At 55.2% G+C, this 25,774-nt stretch overlaps 6 protein-coding genes across 6 annotated transcripts; 1 reads left to right on the top strand and 5 right to left on the bottom strand.

Annotated features, from left to right (window-relative positions):
- Window positions 1-1,224: 1,224 nt before the first annotated feature.
- On the bottom strand, window positions 1,225-2,724 carry CHGG_06799 (uncharacterized protein; the record flags this gene model as incomplete). The annotated part of the gene is made up of 1 exon (XM_001222893.1): window positions 1,225-2,724. One exon carries the CDS (start codon window positions 2,722-2,724, stop codon window positions 1,225-1,227), a length of 1,500 nt encoding a protein of 499 aa, XP_001222894.1.
- Window positions 2,725-5,870: 3,146 nt separating this feature from the next.
- CHGG_06798 (uncharacterized protein) lies at window positions 5,871-8,470 on the bottom strand (the record flags this gene model as incomplete). The annotated part of the gene is made up of 5 exons (XM_001222892.1): window positions 5,871-5,914; window positions 5,967-6,409; window positions 6,469-6,494; window positions 6,680-7,821; window positions 7,873-8,470. 5 exons carry the CDS (start codon window positions 8,468-8,470, stop codon window positions 5,871-5,873), a joined length of 2,253 nt encoding a protein of 750 aa, XP_001222893.1.
- Window positions 8,471-10,998: 2,528 nt separating this feature from the next.
- On the top strand, window positions 10,999-12,144 carry CHGG_06797 (uncharacterized protein; the record flags this gene model as incomplete). The annotated part of the gene is made up of 4 exons (XM_001222891.1): window positions 10,999-11,313; window positions 11,395-11,695; window positions 11,756-11,942; window positions 12,015-12,144. 4 exons carry the CDS (start codon window positions 10,999-11,001, stop codon window positions 12,142-12,144), a joined length of 933 nt encoding a protein of 310 aa, XP_001222892.1.
- Window positions 12,145-12,475: 331 nt separating this feature from the next.
- Window positions 12,476-13,423, bottom strand: CHGG_06796 (uncharacterized protein; the record flags this gene model as incomplete). The annotated part of the gene is made up of 1 exon (XM_001222890.1): window positions 12,476-13,423. One exon carries the CDS (start codon window positions 13,421-13,423, stop codon window positions 12,476-12,478), a length of 948 nt encoding a protein of 315 aa, XP_001222891.1.
- A 1,768-nt stretch (window positions 13,424-15,191) lies between these two features.
- On the bottom strand, window positions 15,192-17,425 carry CHGG_06795 (uncharacterized protein; the record flags this gene model as incomplete). The annotated part of the gene is made up of 4 exons (XM_001222889.1): window positions 15,192-16,072; window positions 16,194-16,674; window positions 16,739-16,990; window positions 17,123-17,425. 4 exons carry the CDS (start codon window positions 17,423-17,425, stop codon window positions 15,192-15,194), a joined length of 1,917 nt encoding a protein of 638 aa, XP_001222890.1.
- A 2,643-nt stretch (window positions 17,426-20,068) lies between these two features.
- Window positions 20,069-25,770, bottom strand: CHGG_06794 (uncharacterized protein; the record flags this gene model as incomplete). Its single annotated transcript, XM_001222888.1, has 5 exons — window positions 20,069-20,133; window positions 20,185-20,376; window positions 20,856-23,497; window positions 23,854-24,738; window positions 24,935-25,770. 5 exons carry the CDS (start codon window positions 25,768-25,770, stop codon window positions 20,069-20,071), a joined length of 4,620 nt encoding a protein of 1,539 aa, XP_001222889.1.
- Between the last annotated feature and the right edge of the window lie 4 nt (window positions 25,771-25,774).

Here is a 25,774-nt window from a genome sequence, read left to right as displayed (position 1 = left end):
CTATTTGCCATGATTCAGCTCATCCTCAAGCACCCCAAGGAGATTGCATGCACGGGGTGCTTCGTTTCCAAAGCCGGGGAAAGCTCTCAAGTCGTTCATACGTGGTTACCTACTTTGTCGTTTACTGGCCTACGACATGGCCTTTAAGACTTTTATAGCCGAGCCTGGAAGTTGAGTGCGGCGAATAGGTATCCTTGCGATCCTGGGAATGTAAGATGTGACAGCTTGTCAGAAATACAGATAGTGATTCGTTGACACCTGGCATTCGCCCCCGAGGCATATACCATATCATACCTAATAGAGCAACAGCAGGTGCAATTGAGAGCCCGCTTACCCCGACATCGACCTTAATACCCACCATTAAGAAGCAGCGAGGTTTGGCCGACCCATACAATATATTGATATGCGGCATGTTCTTGCCTCTTATGGTTTTTTGCGGTGCTGGGGTGTCACGAATATGCCAATAGGTGGGACTCGGGGGCGCGAGATGCCCCGGGCCAATCGCTAGATGGACCAGTCAGGACTCGGAACAGGGACGTCAGCCAAGCTGCAAGGTGCTAAGGTGCTATGGTGTTAAGACAGAACATAGCACATAGCAACATAGCACCTGGCGTCCCGCAAGGGAAAAGTACAGAGATACTTCGGATCCTAGATAGTATATAGCCACTCGTTCTGGAGAGCTCTGGGAGTTCTCCAGTTAGCAATCACAACTACAGTTCGCTACAAGCTCGAGAGCCTACTGTTGAGACAAGTCTTTGTTGTGCACTCTTTGGCTGCACCGAACCTAAGCACCCTTGAGAGATTACCTTCAACCGAAGCTGAACCTTAACAGGACGGGGTCCTGGAGTAGGTTCGTCACAGTTGACCTGAAAGCTCCGAGGTCGGTTGGACTCCGTTGAGAGTGCGTGACCCCGAGTCCGATTTGCACGCGTGTATGTTTCAAACCTGTACTGACCCCGAAAAGAATAAGCTTCCAAGCTGTAAAGCGAGCCGGAGTTCCTTAGGTATCCGGGGTCCGGTTAAGCTCAAAGCGTGTGGCATGTTTGGAAGGGAAATTGCAATCGCAGATCTAAGGAACTTTGGGATGATGGATTGATCACTCAATGGGAGTCAAGATTTTGCCTCCGCTTTTCTCCGCCTCCTCTGCTCTTTCGCTAGATATACATATGTACAAACATGAAAAGCTGGTCCCATGTCGGTTCCTATTGATGTCGTCTTACTGCATCAGCCCCGGCGCCCCTTCTTGGGAACGAAAGGATATGTCGGGCCCCGGGAGGCGCCCAGGTAAGGCTTTCGCCCCCCATGGAACGTGGTCAATATGCGCTCCTTGAGCCTGCCCTCGTTTCTTCGGACCTCGGCCACTGCACGTGCATATGGTTGTCGGGAGGCCACGGCCCTGTCCACACCATCGGATATGCCCTCAAGAAGATGCAGCACATACTGCCCCAACGCCCGGGCCTGGAACCTTTTGTTGACGGTAGGGGTGAAGTCGCCGAATCGGACTTGCACGTAGCTGCCTGGGCAATCCATGTCCTGAAAAGTCTCAACCACGAAGACCACGACGTCAAAGATTTGCACAAGCCGCGTATAGCAGCTCACAATCATGAGACCGGTGGCGGTGTCGACCTGGGGCCCGGGGTTGCTGGGGTCGGTGTCCTCCCAGCGGTTCTGGTCGTCGTCCATAGTCGTAGGAGCTGGGCCCGACGATGGGCGGAAACAGGGATCCGAGGCTTGGGGACCGACGTAGTCTTCGAGAGCTTCGATGAAGCGTTCCGTGGTGCGAAACAAATTCTCAGACCAGCTCGTGTCGATGTCGCCGCCGGGCTTTGTGGGCGGTTGGTAGCGTAGCCGATCTCTTTTCATCTTCTCGACGGCCTTGACGGCGACGAGGCAATGATAGAGCTCGAGATGGAGTCTTGATAAATGCTCAACCGCGTCACTGGGCGAGAGCTGGTCATCGCTAACCCCGTCGCTGGTCTCCGGAGTGCGCTGCGGCTCGAAACACGGAGGCTCGATGTTCGCGGGGAACAGATTTGATAGGTCGTCAAGGCTCTGGAGGAGCGCATTTGGACTACCGAAGCTTCCAAGCGGGCTTACATACGAAGTAAAACCGGTGCTCGGCTGCACTAGGGCCGAGGAAGAGACACCGCTGCTGGAATGTGCCGTGTTGCTGGCGGCGGTGAGAGCTGGAGGCGCGGCGTCGGAAAGAGAAGGGCCGGACGGCCACATCCATCCGTCCAACTCGAACTGTCTTGCCGCGCTGTCGTAGGTGATGACCATGTCGGTTGGCGATGAGCTGGCGGATGGATCGCCTGGGCTTTTCCTACGCCGCTTCGTACCACCAGTTGCAGTTAGCAAGGGAGTCCCGGCGGGCCGTGAATGGGACTCGGCGTGAGCCTTCAATCTCCAACCGGGACGACCCGCATCGTGTGCGCTATTGAGACCATTGGTGGTGGTTTCGGCTGGTCTGCCCATGCGCTGCGGTTGGCGGCTAACGCACTCAACATTGGCAGACGAGCATCGGTCGCAGATGGGTGCATCGCTGGTGCGTCGCACACACCGCAGCTTTTGACCGTGGCAGCGCTGGCATGCCAGCGGCCTTGAGGGTTTGTTGCGCCTGGATTCGATGTCCTTGACGCCAAAATCGAGCAATCGCTCAAAGTCGAATGCGCCAGGACTTGGATCTTGCCAGTTGGCGCTGTTTGGCTGGTCCGTTATGGTCATCATGGATGAATGTGGATGACCTCGGATGACGGATCGCGAATAAGTAAGGTGGTCGGTAGAGACGGGAGGTTTGGTTAAGGTTTTGGCGTTACCAACCCGAGGCAGGTAAGGTAAGGTTGGTTTCGGGTCGGTGCCGAGTTTCACAGCAGGGTAGGGCGGGCCGGGCGGGACTTCATTACCCCTACCCTACGAATATGGGGATAGCTTGGGCGGCACAGATGGTTCAGGGTCGGGCCGCGCCTCGGTTACGGGCTGTCACCCAGGTACCTGATTACGGCCACCTTGTTTTGGCTGCGCAACCCTGTGCCATGCAGCTGTCACGTTTTTCATTGTACTTAGGTAATTAATGCCTGCAATACGCCCCTCGTGAGGTCAAGCACTTCCACGGACATCAGTGGTCAGCGTTGTCTTTAAGGTAACTTGGCAGATGTATTCCATAGTGATTTCTCCACGGAAGCCTGGCTGGTTGAATCGCAGCAGTATCGGAGCCGGCAAGCCCAGCCGCTCTTCCCAGGCGAGCTGACCACGTTGTATTCGACCTCGACCTTCAATCCATCTGGAGGTGCTTACCTTACACGGTAAGAATAGGCAGTTATGGAGCTTCGGTAAGCTTAATCTTTATCTTCTCCAAGTAACTCGCATTTAACCATGGAGCAAGGTTTTGGAGGGGCAAACACACAACACACCCACGTTATTGATCCTCGAAAGCCACACACCCTCAGAGCAACCCCCCCCCCCCCGGGTCCCCTACGCAGCGTCATACATCCTCCACCTTACCATTTGTTTTCTCTGCCAGCTCTGAGGCAGCGCTGCAAAAGTCACTTCGCGTAGTTCTGCCCTGCCCGTTAAGTTGTCATCCGCTTCGAACATCGGGCAACTGCAAAGTAAACCACTCGCATCATATGCCGCCGTGTGCAGAGCCGTATGTCGAAGCCATGGTTGCCCATGAAGTCACCAGCCAGAAACTGTGTTTGGTAGTCGGGCGTCCTTGATGGGGCCAAGGTCGAGCTGAACGACACCCTCGGTAGAACCCACTGGCGGGATAGCATGGCCAACACCATCCTCGCCTCGCAGGCCGTGATCGCCGCGGTGGGGAATGACGGCCCGTTTCATCTCGCTCTAGAAGTTGGCCCCAATCCTGCTCTGAAAGGCCCGGCTTCGTAAACAATCGCCGAGCTCGGCGTCGAAATTCCGTACTCTGGAGGACTGAGGCGCGGGGAGGGCGGCTTCCTGGTCTTTTCTCCTTGTCTAGGCACCGTATGGGCAAACCTTGGTGCGTCGGCCGTTGGCTTCGCGGCTGTCTATACCTTGCTTCCTGAAGCTGGTCGCCCTACCCTCCTCAAGAAACTTGTCCACCTATGCTTGGGACCATGACAAGCCATACTGGTACGAGTCTCGCAAGAGCCAACAATACCGTACCCGTTCACAAATCCCCCACGCGCTTCTTGGCGCCAGGGCCGACGACGGAACTGGGATCGAACTCCGTTGGTGAAACTTCCTTAGCATCCAGGACCTTCCATGGCTGGAAGGTCATCAGATTCAAGGCCAGGTTGTGTTCCCCGCGGCAGGGTACATTTCGATGGTTCTGGAGGCCGCTCAGATGATGGCTGAGGACCACGGACATGATATCCGGGCAGCTTCTCGAAGTCTGTGACCTCGACATTACCCGCGCGCTTCTCTTCCCCGACGAAAAGGCTGGCATCAAAATCGCAGCGACTCTCTCCAACATCACGGTCCAGGCGGATGCCATCACTGCGAACTTCGCCATCTCTGCATACCTCACCAAAGTCGCCGATGGCACAGTCCGGTGACAGTCCGCGTCGTCATCGGCCCATCGCCTTCCCCCCTAGCCCCACGGACTGCCACTCCCGCTCACTTGATCCCCATAGATACCGACGGCTTCCACTCCTCTCCTTAAAATGTCTGCTATGGTTATACCCGAGAATTCCGAACTTGCTCCGACAGGCGCCGCCACCTTGATTTCTGTACCAGTAATTAATTCAGAAGCCCGGCCGCCCGATGGACGGTAAACAGTTGTACGTCAAACCCGAGTGGCGAAATGACGACGAAAAGACCATTAAAGAATTGAGGGAGCGATACCCCTGGCCCATCGACATCAGACTGAGCGTGAGCAGCTCACTCACCGCTATCCCCGGACGGATCAACTTCATCGGCGCATGAACTGGCTCTTCAACCCAAGTTATCTTGGATGCCGTGGACGATGCCTACTCGTCTTGCGCCTTTACTAATATCGCAAGCAGCTTCTTCGAGAAGGCTGCTGCCCGGTTTGAAGGCGCCGGCGAGAAGATGATTTTCAAGACATTCGATGCCGAAAAGGACCCGGCCAGTCAGGGTTATAAGCCCGGCTCATACGACGTTGTTGTCGCTTCCAATGTCTCCACACTCCCACCAACTTACACAATAATTAGGTACCCTCCGAAATGTACGGGCGCTGCTGAACCCGGCGGGTTCTTCTTCCTCCTCGACATTACTGACAACATGTCTATCCACTACTCATTCTCTATGGGTGGTCTCTCCGGTTGGTGGTTGGGCGTTAATGACGGCCGCCCATATTCTCCCTGCATCACTCGATCAAAGTGAAATCAAGCCCTGAGCAAGGCTGGCTTCGCTGGCATCGGCGCAGTCACCCCCGCCCACGATATTTACCCCAACCCCGTTCTCCGTACTTGCTTCTCAGGCGGTCGAGGAGAAGATGGGCCAACTTCGCCGGCCTTTCCTCAAGACTCAGTTTCGTGGAGACACCACTACTGAACTGGGGTATACGCCTTGCAGTGGCCAGAGGGGTAGGGTTATCTATTTTCCGTTTTTCCACCTTGGCACTTCTCATGTATTTAGGAGAGACAACTCCCGCCCTCTCAGGGGTTAAGGGGCAAGACAATTCTCACTCTTTTCTTTCAACACTTGCAGAAGTGACATTTCTTTCGCGGCAGCTGTGACCGCGCGTAGGCGTATCGATACCACGATCGTAGGATCCGCGGCATCACTTTGTTGTTTCCTGAGCCATCTCCTCTCATGCTGCATTGACATCACAACGAGCGTGGCACGTGACCAGCGTTGGTGGTGTGTGTGGTTTTGAGGTGTATCACCGCTTTACTACCGACGCCCCATTGTACCTCCTCGGCGGTCTAGATCTTGAAACTTCGTGCCGCAGGGATTTCCGGGCGAGATCCTGATCAGTGGTTGTGGAGTTGGCGTCGGGTATCTGACGAAGAACGACTTACGAACGAGGAGTTTCTGACTAACGGGTTCGTATCGGCCTGGGACGTTAACGTTTCCTACAGAACCGGCCACGTCGGTCGCCTCCGCCCGGACGGGACGCTCATGCACAAGGGACGACTCGAGGGAGACAACCAAGTCAAGATCCGCGACTTCCGAGTTGACCTTCTCGATATCGAGTCCACACTCCTGAATGAATCTACGGGCATAATCGCAGATGCTGTTATAGCTATGCGAAGCGAGACTCAAGTTCTTGTGGCACACATCATCTTTGTCAAGGGCTAATTTGCCGTTGGAGGGTCGGGGCGCGTATCTGAGCGAGCTACTCGCCCATGTGCCTCCACCGGCGTGCACGAAGCCAACCGTGGCTGTTCCCGTCGATGATTCCCAAAAAACCTTCACGACAAGAAGGATCTGCGAGGAATCGTTGCCCTCCCCCTTCCACAAGCTATGAAGTCGTACTGATAATAGTGGATCACACGCAGGAACAGACTCGACGCCCCGTACAGTACCGGCGGCTTTTGGTCAATGGACTGTTTTGTTTCTTATTCGATTAAGATCATATTCTGGTACCCTTTAAGCTGACAGATAAATTGTGTGTGCAAATTATTTCTCTTGACCAACTTCATGGGCCCCGAGCAGACAACAACTTCACTTCATGCTTCTCCATCCAATTGACTAAGGTACCTCAAGCGTGCTCCGCTTTCTCCCCATTTACAGCCACCGCATCGCTACCATCCTTGGGCGTCTCAAACTTCCGGCGCTTGGCCTCCTCGGCGTCAAGCCCGGTCTTGGTAACCTGGTGCGAGGTCATGAGCTCCTTCTTGCGGATACCGAACGAAAGCAGGAAACCGACAAAGATCAGCACCGTGTAGAAGATCCACATCTTGGACATGGCGTCGGAGAAGGCCGTGGCGTAGGCGGTGCGCTGCGGCTTGGTAAACCCGTCGGTCAGCCCGAATCCGGAGATGGCGCCGCCGTTGACGAGCCGGTGCACCACGTCGCTTGGGATCCCCGAGTCCTCCAGGTCGATAGTATGGTTGGCCAGCATGCTCTGGAAGATGACCTGCCCCAGCACGACGCTGATGGCGGTGGCTATGTTGCGCACAAAGTTGAGCGTGCCCGTAGCGACGCCGATGTCCTCCGGGGCGACGAGTGCCTGGATGGCGATGACCAGCGTCTGCATGTTGGCGCCAATGCCGGCCGCGAGCAGAATCTGGAAGATGATGATGCGCGGCCAGTCGCGCGTTGGGCCGAAAGTGACCATCAGGCCAACAGCTAGCGTAAAGAGAGCCATGCTGCCGCGGATGATCCATAGGTAGTGGCCGGTGCGCTGTATGACGATACCCATGATGATGCCGGACAAAGTGAAGGAGATGGCGATGGCCAGCATCCAAACACCGGACTGGATGGGGGTGGCGCCAAGCGCAACCTGGAAGTAGAGCGGAAGGAAGAAGATGGGCGCGATAAAGCCTGCGCCGTGACAAAAGACGACGCCAAAGATGCAAGAGCGGGACAATCCCACGAAGATGCGGCGGGGGATGACGGGGTAGCGCGCATACCGCTCGTAAATGCCGAATAAAACGTAGGCGACGACGCCGAAGAGGATGAGGCAAATGACGAAGGCAGAACCCCACGGGTGGGAGACGCCGCCCGAGTCGAGCCCAATCAGGAACATAAGGGTGGCGCCGATAATCAGAACGGAGCCTACCCAGTCGATGGCGATGAGGCCTTTGACTAGGGGCGTCTTTGGGTTGTGGGTGTGTAGGAAGATGATGGTGATGATGAGTGACAGGGCATCGAAAGGCAGATTGAACCAGAAGCACCATCTCCAAGTCGCGCGCTCAGTAAAAACGCCGCCTGTTGGTCAAGTCAGTTTAGTCCTACCTTGCTAGCTCATCCTCAACTCACCGATAACAGGTCCAATGGCAGTCGAAACCGCCCAGACAGCACCGTAGATTCCGTAAAAGAGACCGCGTTCTCGCTGGCTGAACATGTCACCCACGGAAATCTCGACGAGGGTGATGAGACCGCCACCACCCGTGCCCTGGACGGCACGAGCGGCAATGAGCATCACGAGACTGTTGGATAGGGCGGCAACCAAGCTTCCAATGAGATAAATAACGTTGGCAACGATGAGGATGGGCTTTCGGCCAAATATGTCGCTCACTTTGCTCCAAAAGGGCGACGTGGCTGAGAGGGCCAAGAGGTAGGCAGAACCAATCCAGGCAAAGCCGGCGTCCGAGGCATTGAGCTCTTTGGTGATTGTTGGCATGGCAGGAGTAATAATGACGGAGTCAATGGCAGCCAGGAAGACGGCGAGGCACAAAGCGACGAGGATCAGGGCCAGCTGCACCGGTGTGTTGGCCGGCGGTTCCGACGCCCCAGGCGCGCCCGGTGTGCTGAGCCCATCCTGCGAAGCGGCGGATTCGACGATATCGGTGGCCTGGGGCTGGGGTTGGGAAGACAATGAGGACCTCACCTCCTTCTCCGCAGATGCGAAGGACATGGTTGAACTTCGTATTGTTGTTATGGAGGTGATGGTGGTGGTGGTGGTAGTGATCAAGAGATGGAGGTACGGGAGAGAGCTGGTAGAAAAGTGAGGTGAAGGAAGAAATTTGCGAGACAAGAGTATTGAGAAGGGATAGACTGTAGTACATCGAGTCCACAATGAAGTCGAAGATGGTTGGGCAGACCACGTCTTCTTCGGACCGGAGACATGTAAGTCGGATACTTTCCCAAAGCGGAAATAAGTAACCGACTCGAGCCCAAGTCAATAACCCTAACCCCGGTGCCTCCATCACAAACCCACCTCCACCAAAACCAAGCTCGCCCAAGTCGATTTCCTCGGCGCCATAGCCCTCATCACCTCCCTAACAACCCTCCTCCTCTACCTCGACCTCCTTTCCAGCCCCCTCACATGGACAACGCACCTCTATCTCCTCGCCAGCGCCCTTTTACCGCTCGCCCTCCTCTGCACCGAACACACGCTAACCGCCCACCCGCTCACGCCCCTCCACTTACTCTTCGGCCGCCCCTTCCTCGGACCCTACCTTGCCCTGGCATTTGACGCTGTTGCCTGGTACGGCGTGCTCTTTCACGTGCCGCTGCTGTACCAGGCCACGGCGGGTCACTTCTCGGCGTCTGCCGCGGGCGCCCTGATGTTGCCGGGCATTGCGTCGGACGTGGTTGGCGGATTTATGGGCGGGGCCGTGCTGCGCCGGAGGCGGGGGAAGGGGTTCCGGGTGCTGGCGTTGGTGGTCTACCCGCTGGTGGGGGTGGCGTGTGTTGGGGTGGCGGTGGGAGCTGGGCTCATGTTTCGGGCGGGGAGTGGTGGTGGTAGTGACGGGGTTTGTTATCGGTTGCGGGTGTGGTGTGGGAGATTAGTGGGAGCTTGTTGGTGGGTGGGCTGGGGAATGGTGCGGGCATGATGGCCACGCGGGTAGGGGTTGTGGCGGTGGCGAGCCCAGAGGACCAGGCGGTGGTCACGCCGTGTGTGTATCTCTATCGACAGCTGGGCGCCACGGCCGGGCTGGCAGTGATCTCGCTCGTGTTTCGTCGGGTGCTCACGGCGGTGTTGGTTCGTCGGCAGACGTCGACGTTGCTGTGTGGCATGTGCTCGAGTCATTGGACTATTTGCAGCGTCGACGGAACAAAGGAAGCTCATCAGAACCGACAAGCTGGGCGCACATGACATGACGCAATCATCCACAGCCCCAGCGTCTTTCTCGGGATGACATTGGCGGGGAGGCTGGCATCACGGTCCCACTTCGCCGCCAGTACGCTTCTATCATACCGGTGAAAAGGGCTTGCGGTTAGCCCAATGGCTGGCGTATGTTTCCGCGAGCATGCTCATGGGCGGCAACTGAGAATTGACGAAAACGGAGATACGTCTTGGCATCTCGCCATAACCGTAACCATTGTGAGGTGCATACATAATGTGTCATGTTTTCGATAGCATATGCACGTCCCTGGTCCCAGGTTATTGCTTTGTTCACCCGGCTGGGGGCTCTGCGAGCATTGGGGAAGACGGGCGGGCCTTCGGCGCCGGGTCGGATCGCGGTCGGCGTTGGTCTCTTTGTGCTGCTTACTGGCGTAAAGTGGGCCGGACCGAATCCGGACGGGTATTCCAAGAACTAAAAAGAGAGGTAAGCGAACGTGTTTAATGGGGGGTCTGCGGCGACAATAGCTGCCCATCGCCGAATTCGCTGTGGCAATTGGTATCGAGACCCCTGATAAGCGGGTAGGTCTCGGAGCGGTTCTGCTCGGGCAATTTGAAAATATCTCGCCTAGCGTTTACAGAGCAACTGCCATTGGACTTGGAGGGCCGCCCTGCCTCGTGGCGAACCTAAAGGTGAAGCTGTACCACACAATAATGGTTCCTCTCTGCGTCGTGCTCATCCATGTTGTGGAACGGGCCCGAACCCGGGGGGCCCAGACCGTTCCGCCTCAACGCCCCTGGACAATATCCGATAGTAGCACGGCCGGATCGCCTCGGTTTGTCTATCATAAACATAAGAAGCTATCTGGGAGGCACCGGTGGAACCGTCGAATCCTTGCCATGTAGCTAAGCTTCGATCCGGGCTCGCTCTCGGCACTTGTCATTTTCCGGTCGGAGTACTGTGCCGTTGCTTGCTTTGTTGATAAGAGGGTTCACCAGTGGCCCTTGGAAGCCCACCGGAAACAGCACATTAGCGCTGGTCCCGGAACCCAACACCGGACCCTTCAAATCAGCCCTTGACTGCATGATGATGTGGTGGCACATCTATACGTTCGAAACATGCACCTATCCTATTCATCGGGGTAACCTGGATGCATGCAGCTCGGACATTTCCCATGGCCACCGTGTGGTCCCCGCTAGCGCATCGGAGGATCCGGTCCGGTCTTTGTTTGAGCTGCTTGGGGGCCTATTTATGCCATGGTTGAGCTACTTGATTCCCTAATGGTCCCTCCCGCTTTCTTTACGAGAGGTCAAACATCGCACACGCAGCCCACATCTCTATGCACTTCACCGTTTGCCCGAAAAAGGTTCCCATCATGAGTCCCTCGAGTTCCAGACCCCATCGCATGCTCTCCTTCGCTTCTGAAGCAGGGCAGAATGGCTCGCCGACCAGGCTTCCCATGTTGACCAAGCCGTTGACAAAACATAATAATATTGTGGCAGCGTTAGGAGAGTTTGTCGGCACATTCTTGTTCTTGTTCTTCGCTTTTGCCGGAACCCAAGTGGCCAACACTCCCGCGCCAGCGCCAGCAAATGGAAGGGACACTCCTTTGCCCAACACGTCCAACCTCATGTTCATCGCCCTGGCCTTTGGATTGAGTTTGATGGCCAATGTTTGGGCATTCTACCGAGTTACCGGAGGATTGTTTAATCCGGCGGCAAGCACCCCTCCCCGGAACTGTACCATCCCTGCTTAACTAACTGTTGTAAAGGTCGCCCTAGCACTATTTCTTGTTGGCGGTCTTTCCCTCGTCCGCCTCCTCGTCGTCGTTATCGCCCAATTCCTCGGGGGTATCGCCGCGGCAGCGGTCGTCTCGGCCCTGTTCCCTGGTCCAATGGCCGTCGCAACCACGCTTGGTGCAGGAGCGAGCATTTCTCAAGGCTTGTTCATTGAGATGTTCCTCACCGCTCAGCTTGTTTTTGTCATTATCATGCTTGCAGCGGAGAAGCACAAGTCGACGTTCTTGGCTCCTATTGGAATCGGGATCACCTTTTTCCTGGCCGAGCTAGTTGGTTTGTTACCACTGGACTTTGCGATATGCTGGGGGTTGCTGACTCTTAATTACTCGGCAGGTGTTTACTTCACTGGCGGCTCATTGAACCCGGCTCGTTCTCTGGGGCCCGCAGTCGTCAATCATAGCTTTCCGGGCTATTTTTGGATCTATTGGCTTGGACCGCTTCTTGGATCGCTGCTTGCGTGTGGCTTCTACGTCTTACTCAAGTACTTGAGGTGGAAGGAGTGTAATCCTGGCCAGGATTGGTGAGTGTCGTCTTACCTCAAGGGTAAAGTTGAGTTAAAGTGGATGTAGGTAACTGACTGATTCGTAAATAGGGATGATGCAGAGAAGCGAAAATCCGAGAAACATCTCACTGGAAAAGAGGCTTCCAACCACAGTGAAAGCCCCAACAATGGCACAGCTGTGGGGGAGGATCATAGGGCAGATGCAGAGACAGGGGTTTAACGTGTTAGAGTTTTGGGGCGCCAGGGCTTAGCCCACCACATGGCACTTGCCGCTGATAACTCAAAGGAAAGGTTCTGTCGTTTGTGGGAACATTTGTGACGGAAACGGGAGACTGTTGCAGGCTAAAGGGAGGACCGTGTTCCTCATCCCCTCGGCTAATTAATATCTTGTTGTAGTGTCAAATGGAATCATGAATTTCATAACCGCCAGTTATGAGGGCAAATTCCTGTTGATGAAAACTTTGCAATTGTATTGATCTAGTCTTGACATACAGAACATGGCTCCTGCTACCACTCTGCGCCCCCCAACTTCAACTCGCCAAGCAGCCCCTTTACTGTGGGTCACAGTACCCAAACTGAGGCTGGCAACCCACAATGTACGGACAATACTGGTCACCGTCGCCACAGTACCCAAACTGACTACAGCATCGCCCGAATCTCGACCCGAGACAGTTCACGTTGTTCCCGCACCTGCCGTCGGTGCTAGACGTTTGGCCGGCGGGCAGCGTCACAGAAGGCGAAGAGGACGTTGTTCTGGAAGAGGTAGTGGTAGTGGTCGTGGTGCTAACCCTTGTAGAGGTCGGTCGTGTTGTGGGAGGGCTAGAGGTAGGTCCACTGCCGCCACCGGATGTCGTGGTGCCGTTGGTGATGGGGTTCCCGGGTTGGCCAGGGATGCCGAGGCATGCGCCGAAGTCACTCTGGCAACCGGCACCGCAGAATTCGATGGAGGAACCGCACCAGAAGAACTGAGAGCAGCAGGGTCCGTAGTTAGGGTTGCCGATGCACATGGTGTTGTTGCCGCACATGCCGTTTTGGGTGACCTCGAGGCCACCCGATGGGACCGGAATTGTAACGGATGTCGACGTAGTGGGTGGCCTGACCGAGGTAGAACTCGGGGTGGTTGTCGTAGGCGGGGCCGGTGTTGAGCTCGTAGTAGGGCGGGCGGACGTTGTCGGGACCGCTCTAGGCCACCCACAGGTGCCGTACTGGGTTTGGCAGTCAAAGAGAGGGTGGCAGTGGTCGACTGAGTCCCCGCAGAAGCCATAGCTGGAGCAACAGAGATCGCCGGGGCATCTCCCGAACTGGGCTCCGCATTGTTGATCTCCCTGGCGCGCACCGAGCGCCGCAAACTCGCTGCGGTATCGACCGCTAGTCCTTGTGAGACGGCGCCTCCCGGCCATCATTGCCACTTCGACATCATCTTTCGCCCCGGCCGGGCTGGCGCTAAGAGTGCCGGTCCAGCACAGGGCAGCTGCTAGGGCGATGTAAACGGATCTCATCGTGTCGACGGCCGGTTCAAGTCCGTGCGGTTATGCAAAAGTAGCAGGGCGCGCGGGATCGACGACAAGGCAGCTCGCAGATCGGCGGCATGGGGGGGTATCGCGGGACATTTGAAGCCCGTTCATTTTCACATCGTGCCACTCATCAATCGGATGCCAGCTACCCCAAGGTCGGTTGCCGGCCGTAGATCAGGAACCCGCAGGAAGGGTCAGGCTGTTTAGACTGAGTAGAGGTACCAATGCGCCCTGAAATTAATCTAAAGAGGAAAAGGGTAACAGCAACCACTATCCGGAGCATTGCTCGAGCATAATAAGAGAAACCGTGAATAAGGCTAAATGACAGGCTGCCGATTTTACCGAGCTGAGTGACCATCTGCAGGAACGGCAGCAGTTATTCCGTCTCGGTGCGACTAAAAGCCACCTTGGCGGTAACCCGACAAAGCACCGCACTTTCAGAAGTTAGAGAGGAGTCCTCGGCATTCGAATGTGTGTCGGCATGGGCCGCATGAGGGGACCAAGGGGAGTAAGAAAGAGAGGGGTTGACCAGTGGGAGAAATAAGCCCGAGGGCTTGTTCCCGACTGCTACGGTGACACTGCCAGGGTACGTAGAGCTCGCTTCCATATATTTGTGGTGTGGAAGACCTCATTGGCGATTCTAGAACGCACGTAGCGCCATGTATCACGCTTCTTCAGGCCTATTCGAGTTGTGCTTCTGACCGAAAATGGTCTGGGCAATAAATAACCAGCCTGTTACCGTCATTTTCCCCTCGCCCTGAACCATGACTCCACGCGAGGTGCTCATCGGTCATCTCCGTCGTTGTAACTTTCCTGCCAACAACCCGTGACGTCCAGGATACCACACTGTAGATTTCATCGGGTTAATGGTGTAGGATGAATCGGGTTGAATCCCCGAGAGTACATCCAATATTACCACCATAGCCGTACTTCCTGGTGGACCTCCGACTTACCCGCCTTGCTGTTGGACGGTAATTCCCCGCTCACCAGGTCACTGTTCAACTTCAAAGGCTGCATTGATCCTCGGTTAGGTGCCTGCCCGGTGGCTTGAGGCTTTGGAATGCCGCCGTGTATCCGGCGGCGGCAATAGGCCTCGGTGGAACCGGCGGATGTCGTCCACCACCCCGGGTTGCTGGACCCTTCACGTGGTACTGTGGGACATCAACATATTAATAGCGATTGGAGGTAGCGGGGGTGGATGCGCACCTCTTTGCCGAACGATCCGAGACTACATCTTAGGTCGGGTGATGGTTACCGCCCTCCTTCGTTGAGGAGTGGACACTTTCCATTTCTGTCAAGAAGTGCCAGCGCCAGATCTCATCGCGCAAGTTGGCATCATGACGCGGTTGCGGATTGGATAGGATGGGTTTCTGTGGCTCAAGATCACAAGGTTGGAGAAGTTGAGACAGATGGGCCTACAAAAACTTCTCGGAGTGGTTGAAATGGGTCCTGCAGGGGGGTTCAAGCTTCACCGCTGCGGGTGACGACCGGAACACGACGCGAAGATGGACAGGATAATGAGAAAAGAAGCGAAATAATTGGGGCGAATCCCGACAAAACTCGGCTCACATCATGTGAATAAGGCAATGAATAAATAATCTGGTTAACTACCGTGACTACCTAAGCCACTGGGCTCGTCCTCCCCCAAACTTAGCCATGATGGACCAACTGGTGCATCGAACTGCCTGGGAGGCTTCCGGCCGGCGTGAGCCTTTGCTGAATGGGGCGGCGAGGTCCGCCTTACACCTCGGTATCACATCAACGCCGTCGATAATGACCCGGGGCTCTCGCGAAAAATAAAATAGCTTCCCAGCGACGACCCAGATGGCGAAAAACCAAAGCAACGCAGGGATGCATGGTGGCGGCAATCATGCCGATCCACCCAAACAATGTAACCGAGTGGTGCGCAGGTCTTCCTTCCCAATGTCCTAGAACATCCTAAATGGAGTACTGATTCCCACTCTCCGATGTATTCATGGATGAAGTACTCGGGCATGTCAAACGCATACTCCACTCCCGCCTCCGCATAGCAAGCTGCTACCTCCTCCCTGCGGTATGGGGCAAAATCATGGGAATGCCGCATCACGTGGTACCAGTCATCGAAGATATCCTCTCCGTACTCCAACGGCACCGGGTACTCGCATTTGGTGACGGACCCCAGAACGCCCGCACCATCGGGCAGGCCACGAAGAATAACTCTCTTTAGGTTGGGGAGCTTGCCGTCGGGGCGGCACTCGAGCGGGATGTTCATGACCTCTTGTAGGTGGATGGCGTAAATGCCCACAACCTCGAAGGTCTCGATGCCACGGGGGAGGAAATTGATGAGCCGAAGGAAGCGAGGTTTGTGGGCGGTTTCTTCCTTGTTGGCGTTTCCAGCAGCGGGATTTCCGCCGGTGGAGTGTCCGGTGCCAGTATTTTCATCACTGGTGGTTTGATCGCCGGGGTTTTCGTCGTCATCGTTCCCGTCGTCAGTGCTCCCGTCGCTAGTGTTTCCGTCGCGGAGGAGTACGCGAGGGAATACCGAGGGGTAGTAAATGTTATCGGCGCTAATGGTGAGGCCGCGAAGGGCGGTGAAGGCCGAGAAGGAGGGAACGGTCGTGAAGGCTGTCCGACCGGGGATGTTGGCGTAGTAAACTGCATACGTGGTATCAATGTGGATAGTTTCCAGGGTCTCGTGCATGCCGCACCTCTCGAGTAGGTGAGACGACTTTGTAAGCTTGGACTTTGGCCGTCCGCATGATGTTGTCCTGCAGACCATGAGGTATGGTGAACCGAAAGTGCTTGAGGTTCTCGGGATTGCAGCACAACAATATGCTGGTTATGGCGCTGCCGCTACTGGCATCTAGGTGGAGGGCCGTGATGTTCTTGAGGGAAGGCCGACAGATGTCTCTAGCCTTCTGCCCGGACATGAGATGGTTGCCGCCGCGGATCTCAAGATTGCGGGCATTGGAAGCATGAGAGAGGACGCCAACAATTTTGTTCATATCGACGACGCACATTCCTGACCGGCGGTGGGGGTTCTCGTTGCTGCTGTCGAGTCGTAGGGTCTCGACTTCGGGCAGTAAGCTGTCGGGGTGGTTGGCCTGGATGGTGTCACCGGCAACGGTCTCTGGGGCCGGATGACGCAACTCGGGGAAGACGGCGAGGGGCCACTCGCCGAGAATGGCGACAGCTTTAGCCTTCTTTGCCAACTTCAAGAGCAGGAAAGCATTTAGGCGGGAGTTGGCGATGCGTGGCTATCGCACAAATGTTAGCTAAGACTCATCTCACCCCGCGTGGTGTGTCAATGGGCAAACTTACAATGGCGACAGGGGCGTCGCCAGACATCCAGAACTGGGAGCTACCGTAAAAGTCGCCCAAGGAAAAGAAAGAGTCCTCGATTCGAGGCAGTTGTTCGAAAGGGGCGAGCATGGAGGGAGAGCGACGAGTGCTCAAGAAGTCGAGCTTGGCCATCTCCGCGAGCCCGGTCAGTTCTTTCAGCGTGTCGGCGGCTTGGGGGGTGCCCAACTCCTGCAGGACACACTGGCGGTGGCTGTCTTTGTCGCGATTTCCCTACTCAACCATGTTAGTGCCTTGGCCCGAACAAACTCTAAGTGCTTCGGGTAAAGGAAGACGCCGTTCCAAGGGCTGTGTAGCAGGGTAATAAGTGGAAGGGTGGGGCGCAGTGTAGGTAAATTGGCATACCAGGCGGATGACACGGATGTTTTCCCCGAGCTGGGGGCGGTCGAGGAGGGTGCGGACAAGGAGGGGGAGGGAGTCCCGGCGGCTGCAGAAGACGTGGAGTCGGGTGGCCTGGGCCAGCCGACCGATGCGCAAATTGACCCAGTTCAGTGAAGCCAGAGTACCGAAGTACTCCGGCCCCTCGAAACTGTCGGGCAGCTTGAAGCCACCCAGGCAGTCCTCCCCAGCACAGTGGGGGCAGAACTGCGAGCAGATTCTGCCCAACACCACATCAGGGAGCCCAAGAATCCCACGGCTTTGCGCCATTTTGGCGAAGAAAGACGGCGGCAAGGAGAGCAAGGAGAACAAAAGGAAAAAAAAAAAAGAACGAAATCGCAAAGATTGCGGAGAGGACGACGGGGAGAGGGGAGCGGCGACGGGGCACAAAAAACAGCAGCGAGGGTGGAAGGCACCCAAGAAAAATGCCGAAGGGGGACAGGAAAAAAAAAAAAAGGTTGTGGTTGTGCAGTGGGGGAGAAGCTAAGAGAGAAGTGGTGTGAGAGGGTGAATTTATGGCTGCGACGAAAGCTCCTGATTCAACTTCCAAATCACCTGTAAAAGCGGGTCCTTTCTATTCAACAAACAAAACAATGCTAGCACTCATTGAATGATTGTAAATTCACCTCCATTCATTCTATGTCGTGCCGGGGTAATCGTCCCGATTTGGCAAGTGAGCCGGGGTGTGCCGGCGTTCACGGCAGGAGCGGTCCCTTGGAGCGGAGCCCGGCAGTCGTTGCCAGGCCCCACATCCCCGGCCTCCTGCCCCGGGCCACCTCCGGGCTCCCCGGGACACCCTCGAAACCTGCAGTGCAGCTGCATCAAAGCCAAAGAATGTTGACTTTATCTGAGCAGTATCTGGTGCTGAGAATTTGTTTATTCCTTTGTGGGCCGAATTTGGCATTGTGAGTCATATTTTCATTTACCATCTTGTTTGCACAAGGAGAGGATCCCCAAGTCTGTATTGAGTTTGGTGATGCGGGATGGTGGCTTGATGTGAGTGATTGCAGGTGGTTCGCTAGATGAAGAATGTCCAAATGTGCATGTCGAGCAACCCTCGAAAGCAGGAACAACGCCGAAAGTCATCCAGTACCTCTAACCTCAACAAGCTGTACTTGCCCGATTACCTTGGCTTGTTGGCTCTGTTCCTTCGCTCCATCCCTTACCTTTTAGCCTTGGCACGCCGCTCGGAACGCATGTTTCAGCATTGGTAAATTTGCCAATGTCTCCGTTTAGGGAATCGGCCATGCAAGACTGCATTCATCTTTCTGAGACTGGTCATTCGCCTCGAATTGGCCTACATGGCCCGCCAGATCGAGGCCAGCTATAACTCATTGTAGGGCTGAGGGGCTGAGTAGGTAAGATGGGCTGGGGGGGGAACCCGTCCGTGGCCAGGATCGGAACGCGTGCCGACTACCGTTTGGGGAGTCAGAGTGGCTCAAAGTCAAGGTAGGGTCACACCTCAACTCGAGATGACGATTTGATACAAAATGCGTCAAGGTCAGGTTCAAAATTGACGACGGCAAGAGATTAGTTCAGGAATTACCACCTTCTTATATCGGCCTCACGATTCCCGCCTTCCTCTTTCATTGTGAAATCAGTAGACCATTACACTCAATGTGGTGGTTGAAGAAGTTTGTTGTGAGCCCCAGCATGCATCTTCCGATATCTGCCTTCCCGTTTCCATGCTCGCCCAAGTACCTATGTTATTTTTTACTCTTACCAGTAATAAGCCGCAGCCTGTGCAATCATAGCTGACGCTCCATCAGCAACCGGCGCCCTCGACCCCGGGTTGGTCTCTCGACCATGATCTTGCCGGACTTGGTGCTTGGGCCAAAGGTGAAGTTTGTGTCGGGGAAGAATCCATGTCATCCTACCCGCCGCATCAACAAAGCATCACCATAAACCCCTTATTCCTTCGCAAAGTACTCACAGTCAACCCAATAGACAGGCGAGCACTTGTCGTGGCACAGGGACGTTCATGCACGCGTGCAGGCAGCAGCTTTACACGCCAAGCTAGACATGATGGACCACTTCTTCAACAAAACCGAGCCACGTAGAGAATGAGGCCTTCTCGTTTAACATAGCTGGCTTCCGTTGAAGAAGCGGTAATGTTGGCAGACCTTGGGTCACGGCCAAGTTAGGTCTATGCGGACTCCTTTTACGGGAAAACGTTTGTAGGGAGTCAGTCAAAGAGGATGGCTGGGCGGTTGTTTGACTTCTGCAACACCAAGATAATTACTCTCCTTTCAGTCGCTGCAAAGCAGAATTTTAGTTGAGGGACTTCTTTGATCCGCGGAACACGAAAGGAGGCCTTCAGTATCCACCTTGTTTCAAGGTCGAGATCGTTGACTTCAAGCTCCATCGGCAGGGCGGGCGATGTATTACTTCCATGTCCGTCCGCCCTGCGGACACCACCCCCAGGCCCGACAAGGTATGACACGCTGGGCACCTGGGCCAGGGGCAAACAGCGGCACCTACAGGATTTCTCCTTAAAGACCACCCAGCACCTGTTCCTGGCCTGAGGATTTGGGGAAGGGCGCAACAATGCGTCGCGCCTGAGGGTTGCTCGCTTCAACCCTTTTAGTTCCGAAGACAGGACTTCTTACTTCTGAACTGAAAAGTAGAGGCGGCTTTGCAGCCATGAAATGTCTCCATACTTCATCGGCGGCCTGGGGTATACGAGAACGACCGTTTCGGTCTTTCTTTATGCCGCCTGTAACGTCTACATCAACAGGCAACTGAAGGGCAGCGATTCATTGATCCGCCGGACCTTCGGAATTGTCCACACGGTTTCCGAGATGGCAAGGTGAGTTCCGTCCCCTTTTTCAAGAAAGGAAAAGGTCAGCCTGTAGGCTAACGGACTGGTTTTGCCGACCGGTACTTATACGTATCAGGGTGAGAAAGATCCCTTCACGCCACACAAACAATGATCCTTGCCAAGGAAAAGTTGTTGAGGCAAAAGGTAGTCGCCGTAGCTGTCTGGTAGGCAAGCACAGCACGCACCATTTCTTACTTACCCTCCTTACCTGCCCCCATAACTCTCGTGCAGCCTTCGCTGCCCGCGGTCATCTCATACACACAATTAGGCAGCACGTCGACCCGTTCGCCTGGGCCGTATGTGCGTTTGCCCTGCGCAGTTTTTGCCTTTTTTGCCTTTTTGGCATTTTTCGCATTTCCCGCATTTCCCGCATTTCCCACGAAGCTCACGGTCAGCGACCCTTTGACAATGAGTAGTAGTAGTAGTAGTTTATTAACGCCCGGCGGGTCAACCGAAAGGGCAACTAGTATTACAATCTGACGATACATTTCCCAAGATATGTCTTAATCTCTTTGAAGCCCGTAAAGTTCATTCTAGTTCATATTCCGACAGTTACCATTTCACTGCGAATTCTCGTGGGTTTAGTAGGGCTGTTAGTAGGCTGGCTTGAAGGCGATTCTCCAAGTGTTCAACGTCCTATCTTCAGCAGCTGAAGCGGTGCCTGCTATTTGTGTCACGAGGTGAGGGGGTCGGTGCTGTCGGGTGTGGTGGGTTAGGTGATTTAGTCGGCCTGTGGTTCGTTCGTGTCGAGTCGGCCCGTCGCCATTGCGAACCGTATGGTTGCGCGAACGGCAGCCATGTCAGGAGTCCAGTCGTTCTTGTCCGACGGCGATTTCCCTCCTAGATAGAAGGAAATATTGCTTCTCTGAGTGTCTGTACATTCGAGCATCTTTCTTCGGTACGCTGTCCATTTTGTGCATCGGAATAGGAAGTGGTCCACTGTCTCTTTTGCTTGTCCACATGCGCACTGGTCTGACGGTGCTACTCCGATTCGGTGGAGGTAACCGTTGAGCCTTGCCATGCCTGTTCTGAGCTGAGCAAGTTTGGCAGCCTCCTTATGAGATAGATGATCGTACAGCAGTTGGGTGTGTTTCCCTGGTAGTGCTGCGTCGACTCGCTTGGAATGAGCTCCGACTTTGTCTGGCAGGTGATTGCTGCTGTCTCTCTTGGACCGTGCTACGTTGAGGGTTGTCGACCGCATCCTGGGCATTTGTACTTCCGGAGCGGCGCCCTGTCGAGTGGCATGTTTTGCGTTCCCCTTGGCGATTTCCCAAAGCTTGTTTTCTTCTCTTGCAGGGAACCATCGTATTGATACTGTGTTTCCGTTCCTGCGTAGTTCTCTGATTGATTGGTATATCTGGCAGATGTGCCGTTGCCCGGACTGTCGTCGAGCGTGTCGGATCGCGAGAACAGCCGCTTTGTTGCGTGTTGAGAGCTCGATGCGGCTAGATCTAAACGTTGGCAGTGTGCCTAATGCTCGTTCGATGGCCGCAAGTTCCCTAGAGTATGGATTTTGTTCTGACCTTGAGCCAAGCGTAGAGGAGAAGGTCCCAAGTTTTGGGGTGCCGTATGCAGATGCCGGCAGCGTCGCAGCTCCGCCAACTCCCACCAGGCCGTTTCGCGCCGAGCTGCTTACGGCGATGCATATAATATCGTCGTTGGCATTCCGGCGTGTTGTCGTCGGCTCGTTAGTGACAGTTTGTACACGGTTCTCCCAAGGTGTCAATGTGAACGGGTTAATGGTTTCCAGCTCGTCCATTGCGATGTCTTTCAGTGTGTCTGCCACCTGGTAGAGTGGCGAGCGGTGGCTTTTCCTGAACTTTCGCATTTGAGACGTGTTTCTGCGTAATGGGTTGGTGTATGGCAGGGTGTGAATATCGGTCCATAGTTTGATGGCCCGTCTCCAGAACCGATCTTGTGCGCTGGCAATATGAGCTTCTGCTTCCGCTACGCTCGTTGCCACTGTGAGGAAGGTCCCCACGATGGCTTGCGCCGCCACTCTCTGGATCCTGTTGATGGGTCCTGCGAGTTTATTCTTGCATACGTGCATCCACACATTGGAGGCGTAGTCTACCACGGGGGCAACTGTGCATGTAAACAGCTGCCGCGCCGTTGATGGGGACAGACCTCGGAGGCGTTTCAGTTCCATCGCTGCTTCCAGGCCTTTGGACGCAGCCCTCCAAATGTGTTCTTTGTACTTTAGTTTTGTGTCCATGAGTATGCCAAGGACCTTGACATGGTCTTGAGGCTTGACAATCTGCCCCTTGATGGTGAATGGTTGTGCGTCGGTCTTATAGATTGTGCGAGTGAAGTGTATGATTGCTGTCTTCTGGACATTGAAGGTCGCACCACTCCTTGTCTCCCAGTCTAGGGCGTCCCTGATGATGGCTTCTATGCCTTCTCGGTTGCTCTGCGCCGTAGGTCCCGTGATCCACGCTGTAAAGTCATCCACGAAGGCTATCGCACCACCACGGCTGTCGATTCGTCGTTGTACCAGGTCCGCGTTGAAGAAGAGGAATAAGGTCGGGGATAGGGGAGAGCCTTGAGGTAGACCAGCCTGAGGTAGGCTTTGAATCTCGGATGTATATCCATTGACTTGAATTGTGGCTGTGCGCTCCGAGCAGAAGGCGTTTGTCCATTGGAGCAGCTCGTCTGGGATGCCTCGTGCCTTCATCCGCTGAAGAAGTCTTTCCTTGCAGACCCCATTGTAGGCTCCTTTCACATCAAAGCTGATCAGACTTGCTACCTTTCGACCTCTCCAGGCGGTGTAAATCTGTTCCTGGAGGAGTATGAGCGCTTGCTCCGCCGATCGTTGCTTGCGCGCTCCGAAGTGGTTGGTCGGGAGGAGCCCATATGTCTCAACCGCATGTGAGATCCTTTCGGCGACGACCGACTCCAGCAGCTTGCCGAGCGTTGCTAGAAGTGAGATCGGTCTCCAGGCTTTGGCAACACTGTAGTCGTCCTTGCCGGGCTTCTTAAGCGGTATGATCTTGGCGTGTCGCCATTGACTGGGCAGTGTGCTATGCTCCAGAGATGCTCGAAATAGTGCGAGAACACGGTACTTGACCACTGGCCAAGTCTGCTTCCATACTATCGCCGGTAAGCCGTCCTCCCCAGGTGCTTTCCAAGATTTGGCTGCGAATAGTTGTCGCTCTACCTCTTCCATGGTGATCGGCGGCATTGCTACGGGAGCTCGCTGCGGTCTAGCACCTTCATCTTCAATCCTCTCTGGAAGGGGAGGAAAGAAGGTGGTTAGGAGTTCTTCTTCTTGTTCTCTGTGGTCGGCCGTGGCTGTTCCGTCTGCTCTGACGAGCTGTGGCACCTTCCCGAACGCTATGTCGTCGCTAGACTTTAGGTATTTGGCAGCCTTCCAGATATTGCTGTTGTCTTCAAGAAAGTCGTCCCAGTGCTTCTTCTTCTGTTGCCGGATAGCGTCGTGGTACTGTTTCGCAGCCGCTTTCGCCATTTCCTCCAAGTCCACCAAGGGTCGCCCGGCTCGTCGTTCGGTCCGAGCACGGTTCCTCCAGTATGTGTAAATGCGACGCAGTTGTGTAAGGTCGGTTGTCCACCACCGCTTGGCGTATGGCGATGGTCTCGCTGTCGGTGTCAGGGTTTAGATCGTCTCCAAGACCGCCGACATTAGTCGGTCTGTCTGCTGCTGTACAGTGCCTCCCGAAGGGGTGGCGTCTAGTGCCCTCGCAATCTCGGTTTTAATTTCCTTCCAAGGTGCATTCTGGAGCAGAAGCCGGTCCCGTTCCTTTGGTGCTGGGACCAAGGCGTCAAAGACCGTCTCAATCGCGCGGTGATCCGATCCGTGTTCCGTCCTGTGGATCGCACACTTGACTGTTGTTTCCGCCAGCTCGGTAGACGCCAGGACCAGGTCGATGGTCGTGTTGGAATCCCCGAGATGCCATGTCTTTGTGCCCCGTCGAAGCAGACTGCGAAGGCAAACTCGTTCATCAGGTCGATGATACTATCTGCCTCTCCTTGTATTTCCACAGATACATCGTCTCCTCCCCACAGCTGGTCGTGCCGGTTGAAATCTCCGGCAATTACCACGTCTACCGTCGTGCCCGCGTCTCGTCTTGCACCCATGATTGTCTTGTGTAAATTGTCGCACGTCTCCCGTAGAGCTTGAGGGTCCTGCTTTGGTACGTAGACCGATACTACCAAGACTCGCCGACCGGGGAGCCTTAAGATTGCTGCTGTCATGTCCGGCGACCCTATCGGTACCTGTTCCGCCTCCACGTCCTTGTTCACCCAAAGCATACTTCGAACTGCCCATCTGCCTTCCCTCCAAGTCGAGGGAACCATCTTGATCCACTTGTGATGTCCCATGGGGGTTGTGAAGAGTCGGCCATGAATCCTACGTGCATGAGGCTCCTGGATGGCCAAGACTGTTGCGTTCTGAATGTCCTTGTCGTTCATCAAGCTTTCGTGCACCACACCTTGCTTCCTCACATTAAGCTGGATTAGGCGGAGCGTTCTACTCATGACGAGATGGGTAGAGCCTCTGGCAGCTTCTGCTAAATGATTCATGTGGGCCGCCGCATAAGATGCATTTGGCAACCACTTCGCTGCAGCTGCGATGGTGGTGACCATCCTTGCCGCACTTGGCGCACGCTTGACGGTTTCTGCACTGGAACGCTTTGTGGCCGATCTGCTGGCAGTTGTAGCACTGGTCCGGCCGCATCCGACGTTCGAACACCCCCGTATACCCTGATTCTCCTCCGGCGTAGAAGAAGCCTTCATTGAGGAGTCTCTTGGCATCGCCGAGTTTCGTGACATACACTACCATGGATCCATACGCTTTTGCAGTGTCCTTTCGACTCAGCCAAGCTATCTTGGCAATCTGCACGTCGTTTTCCTGGCCCAGGACTTCCGCGGTCCCAGGGAGGACCTTGCTCTCGCCGTCGAGGACAGCCGTACGGTTGACATTGTCGACTTTGATCGGGTACAGCTGATGTCGAAGGACTCTCGCACCCGGCGTTTTCTTTGCTTCGACGATGTCTTTGATCTTCTTCAATTCCCCTTCGTTCCTACTGATGACCCTAAGACGATTGGTGCTTCCTCTATCTCTTGTGACGGCAACACAGCGCCAGCTGGGTTGGTCGCCAGGCGCACGCATATCATGCTCAATGAGCTTGCGAAGCGCTACTGGTGTAGCTTCACTGGCATGATCCTCCGGAACCCTTGACATGTCCACGATGCAGAACGTCGGTTCCGGTGTCGCCGGCCGACCGGTGGAGGTCGGCGGGGTGGGAATGCTGACCAGAGGGGTCTGTCGGGCGATGTCTGCATACGTCGGTCGATACGATGGGGTCTCTTGAGCTCTAGTCATGGTGTGTAGCTGTATCTTGGTCTGCTCGAGCTCACTGCGGGCTTGAGTGAGCTCCTCTCGCGCCTGTGCCAGCTCTTGAGTCAGCTGGGCCGTCATTTTGGCGATCTCCTCTGCCATATGGTCCTTAAGTTTTTTGAATTCCGTCTGAATTTCTGCTTTCATGATGTTCAATTTGTTGTTAAGGTCATGATCCACGGTTTGTTCTGATTCTCGGGTCTCGTCCCTCGCCTCGTCGGCTGCTGCAACCCGGATGGTGCGATTCTTGTGATTTCTCGGCATTTTCTCAATGTTGCTTTCCTCTTCCCAATCCATATCTTCTTGTAGCTTTGACTCTATCGCCCTTCTCGTCTTCACCTTCTTTCGCTGGGGGCGGCGTTGTCCCGCTCCTGGAGTTCCGGAATCGCCTCTCATGACGTCAATGACGTTTGAACCACCGCGCGCCGCACCAGGCATCTGG

The sequence above is a fragment of the Chaetomium globosum genome, genomic scaffold (assembly GCF_000143365.1).
Source record: "Chaetomium globosum CBS 148.51 scaffold_3 genomic scaffold, whole genome shotgun sequence".
In the NCBI taxonomy this organism is placed as follows: Eukaryota; Fungi; Ascomycota; class Sordariomycetes; order Sordariales; family Chaetomiaceae; genus Chaetomium; species Chaetomium globosum.
Note: the sequence above shows the minus strand (reverse complement) of the source record. Positions and strands in the feature narration are given on the sequence as shown.